Here is a 3,024-nt window from a genome sequence, read left to right as displayed (position 1 = left end):
ACTCAGCGTGCTAAAATTAGAAGGAGAACAAAGTATGTTTTCTCATGTTTTATGACAAAAACAATACAGTTATGATTGGAAATGTATTGCTAATGAGAATAGACATTGGAACCATAACTGACAGTACATCCAAACAGTATGACAACCATTCTCTCCATAGCAATATGAAGCAGCATTCTAAGCTACTTTTCCTCAATGTCCAGATTGAAGGGTTGTTTGAAACCAGTCTGGATTAAAAGCCTCAGCAGTAATGACTTGTTGTCATCATCATAGAGTTGTATGGCTGTCGGATTATAAAGGAGGGGCCTAAGTGCTTCCCGTTGTCCGCGTTGGCTGCGTGTGTGCACCTTTACTCACATCTAGTAGTACTCAGTTATTTAGAGCTACGTTGCCTGTGCAGGACTGTTATCTGGCTGTCATTGCTCTTCTGACGGTCGCTCTGAGAAAAAAAACGGAGAACGTTTTTAGCGTTTTTCCATGTAGCTTTGCTGGAGGGTAGAGGGTACGCAAGGTCTTGTGGACAGGATGGAAGGCTTGACAGTCACAGAGTGGCTCCAATTTGTTTTGAGAGCTACTAGCCACCAGGCAATGCAGTGAACACACAAACACAAGCACACACACACACCCACACACACACATGCATGTATATGTTGCTGTGTCCTGAACAGTGTGCCGGTGCCCTCCACCCTTTTTTTTTTAGGTTCAAGCCGCTCACAGCACGGTCATGACGGGCAGACAAGAGCCAGACCTGCATGAGCAGCCGAGAGGACCAAAGGAGGAGGAGGGGGATGAGGAGGAGGAGGGGGAGAAGGTGCATGTGTCTGTGCAGGGAGAGGAGAGAGAGCTGGAAGAGGAGGAGGAAGAGGAGGAAGAGGAGGAGGAGCTGCCGTACCCATCTCTAGCGCCAGTGGTTCTCTTGGCTCTGACCCAAACCAGCCCGCCCCGGTCCTGGTGCCTGCGAGCCGTCTGCCACCCATATCCTGCACTTCTGGGAGTGTGCCTGTAGCACTGGGAACACGTGTGTGTGTGTGTGTGTGTGTCTGTTTATGTATGTGTGTGTGTGTGTGTGCGTGTGTGTGTGTGTGTGTGTGTGGGGGGGGGTTAAGAGAGAGATTGTCTGTTTGTGTTTCAGCTCTGTATTCTCTCAAAGCCATTGTACCTACAAGGCACCTTGCGCTTATGTTTACTTTGGGGTAAACACAAGGGAGACAGGAGGACGGGCCAGTACTGTGTGTGTGTGTGTGTGTGTGTGTATGTGAGAGAGAGAGAGAGAGAGAGAGAGCGTGCGTGCGTGTGTATTAGTGTGTGTGTGTTCGGAGGACCTCAGGTATTTCCTGGGTCCATTAACTGTGGGAAAAGATGGCTAAAATTTTTCCCTGATTGGAGGTTTCCATAGTGACAGCCTCTAATGAATCTCCAGGGTTACAGCTGCCTGTCAGTGGCATTGTTACCGGCCGCCATTTATACAGCAGTAGGAGTCACAAATAGTCAAGACTCACGTCACCTCCCCAACCTCTCTCCCCCTCTCTCTTCATCGTCTCACCTCACATTCCCCTCCCTGTCTCTCACTCGCAGTCTTAACCTCTCCCTACCTCTGCTTTAGGCGTAAAGGTGTGAGTGTCGGAGTGTGTGTGTGTGTGTGTGTGTGTGTATATGGGTGTAGTTGTGAGCGCTTGAGTGTGTGTGTGTCTTTGTGTGTAGTTCTGAATACTCAGAAGCATGCATAAACGTCAGCAACACCTCAGGGATTTGTCAAGGCTTTCCAAATTGAATATTTTCCACTGCTTATGACTCTATGTGTGAGTGTGTGTATTTCTGTGTGTGCGTGCATCGTTGCATGGGTGCATGTGTTTGTCTGTGCACGTCTGCGGGTATTTGCCACTGTCAGCACTCTGTGTACTCTATAAAATATAAATACATAATTGCTGAATAAATAAAAGCTACATCAAGAGGAAAAAAAACTACAAATGCCATGAGCCAAGCTCTCCTGTAGCCTGCTGGGCTGTTACCATGGTCGCATCCCAGAACATTGTACGCTCACTGTGTCAGCACTTACACACTCACTGGACACACACACACACACACACACACACACACACACCCATACACATACACATACACATGCACATGCACATGCACACACACACACACATGCACACACACACCCACGCACACTAGCAAGTGAATGCCCTTACACACAAACGAGGGAATCTCCCAGGGAGAAGTTCTTTCTGAGGAATCACCTGGTTGCTTGGCAACAGTGTAGCACTGCCCTGACGGCCTGGTTACTTCCGCTTGCAGTATTTGTTTGTGTGTGTGTGTGTGTGTGTGTGCTTGCGTGTCTGTCTGTCTGTCTGTCTGCCTGTGCGAATGCATACTGCACAGTTATTGGCATGTGTCCAGTTTAGTGCGCTATATTTATTTATAGTGTGTGAGTGTGTGTGTGGGAGTCTCTGTGTGTGTGTGCGTGCTTTAGTGTGTGTGTTCTGAGGGGGAATTAATGTGGGTGGACATTGTTTAACAGGGACATTAATGCGAGCGCGCCGGGGGGGGGGTGCAGTCCCCAGGAGCTGCGAGTCCCATTCTGCCTGGGGTCACCCTCGCTTTCTCCCTTTTTTTGCACTCAATACGGATTACAAATTAATATCCTGTCTCCTCCCTTCCACTTCCCCCCTCTGAGCATCTCCTCACTTATCCCAGTCTCTGTCGTCATCCTTTATACCACTACATGTAAAAATCTACCAGCATCGGATAGAAACAAGAAGACAAAACATCTCAAACAAGGTTGTCTGTTGTTACCGTATAACATTTTCCCTTCCTTTCATTCCTTCCAACCTACATTCATTTCCATTTATTTCCCTGTGCTTTGAGAAGCAACATTACTTTTAAGTGTGGAACAAAGTCTCTCGCACTGTGAAGTGCTGAGCTCTGCCTCTGATAGTCATGCTGCTTCTTTAATGTAACATATTACACATGCGCATACAGACTGAGTCACATTCATAATCAAACACACAAACATGCAGA

The 3,024-nt window shown here is 47.7% G+C and overlaps 1 protein-coding gene across 1 annotated transcript in view; it reads left to right on the top strand.

Annotated features, from left to right (window-relative positions):
• Window positions 1-724: 724 nt before the first annotated feature.
• The window catches only part of LOC139667519 (voltage-dependent T-type calcium channel subunit alpha-1H-like), a 27,540-nt gene continuing 25,240 nt past the window's right edge, over window positions 725-3,024 (top strand). The window contains exon 1 of the mRNA XM_071547002.1: window positions 725-975. Coding sequence (XP_071403103.1) covers window positions 725-975 — 251 coding nt within the window. The remainder of the gene's footprint in view (window positions 976-3,024) is intronic.

This window comes from Centroberyx affinis, unplaced genomic scaffold (assembly GCF_046629955.1).
Source record: "Centroberyx affinis isolate AG114_WGS23_722 - 3 ecotype Tasmania unplaced genomic scaffold, CSIRO-AGI_Caff_v1 ptg005586l_1, whole genome shotgun sequence".
Taxonomy (NCBI): Eukaryota; Metazoa; Chordata; class Actinopteri; order Beryciformes; family Berycidae; genus Centroberyx; species Centroberyx affinis.
Note: the sequence above shows the minus strand (reverse complement) of the source record. Positions and strands in the feature narration are given on the sequence as shown.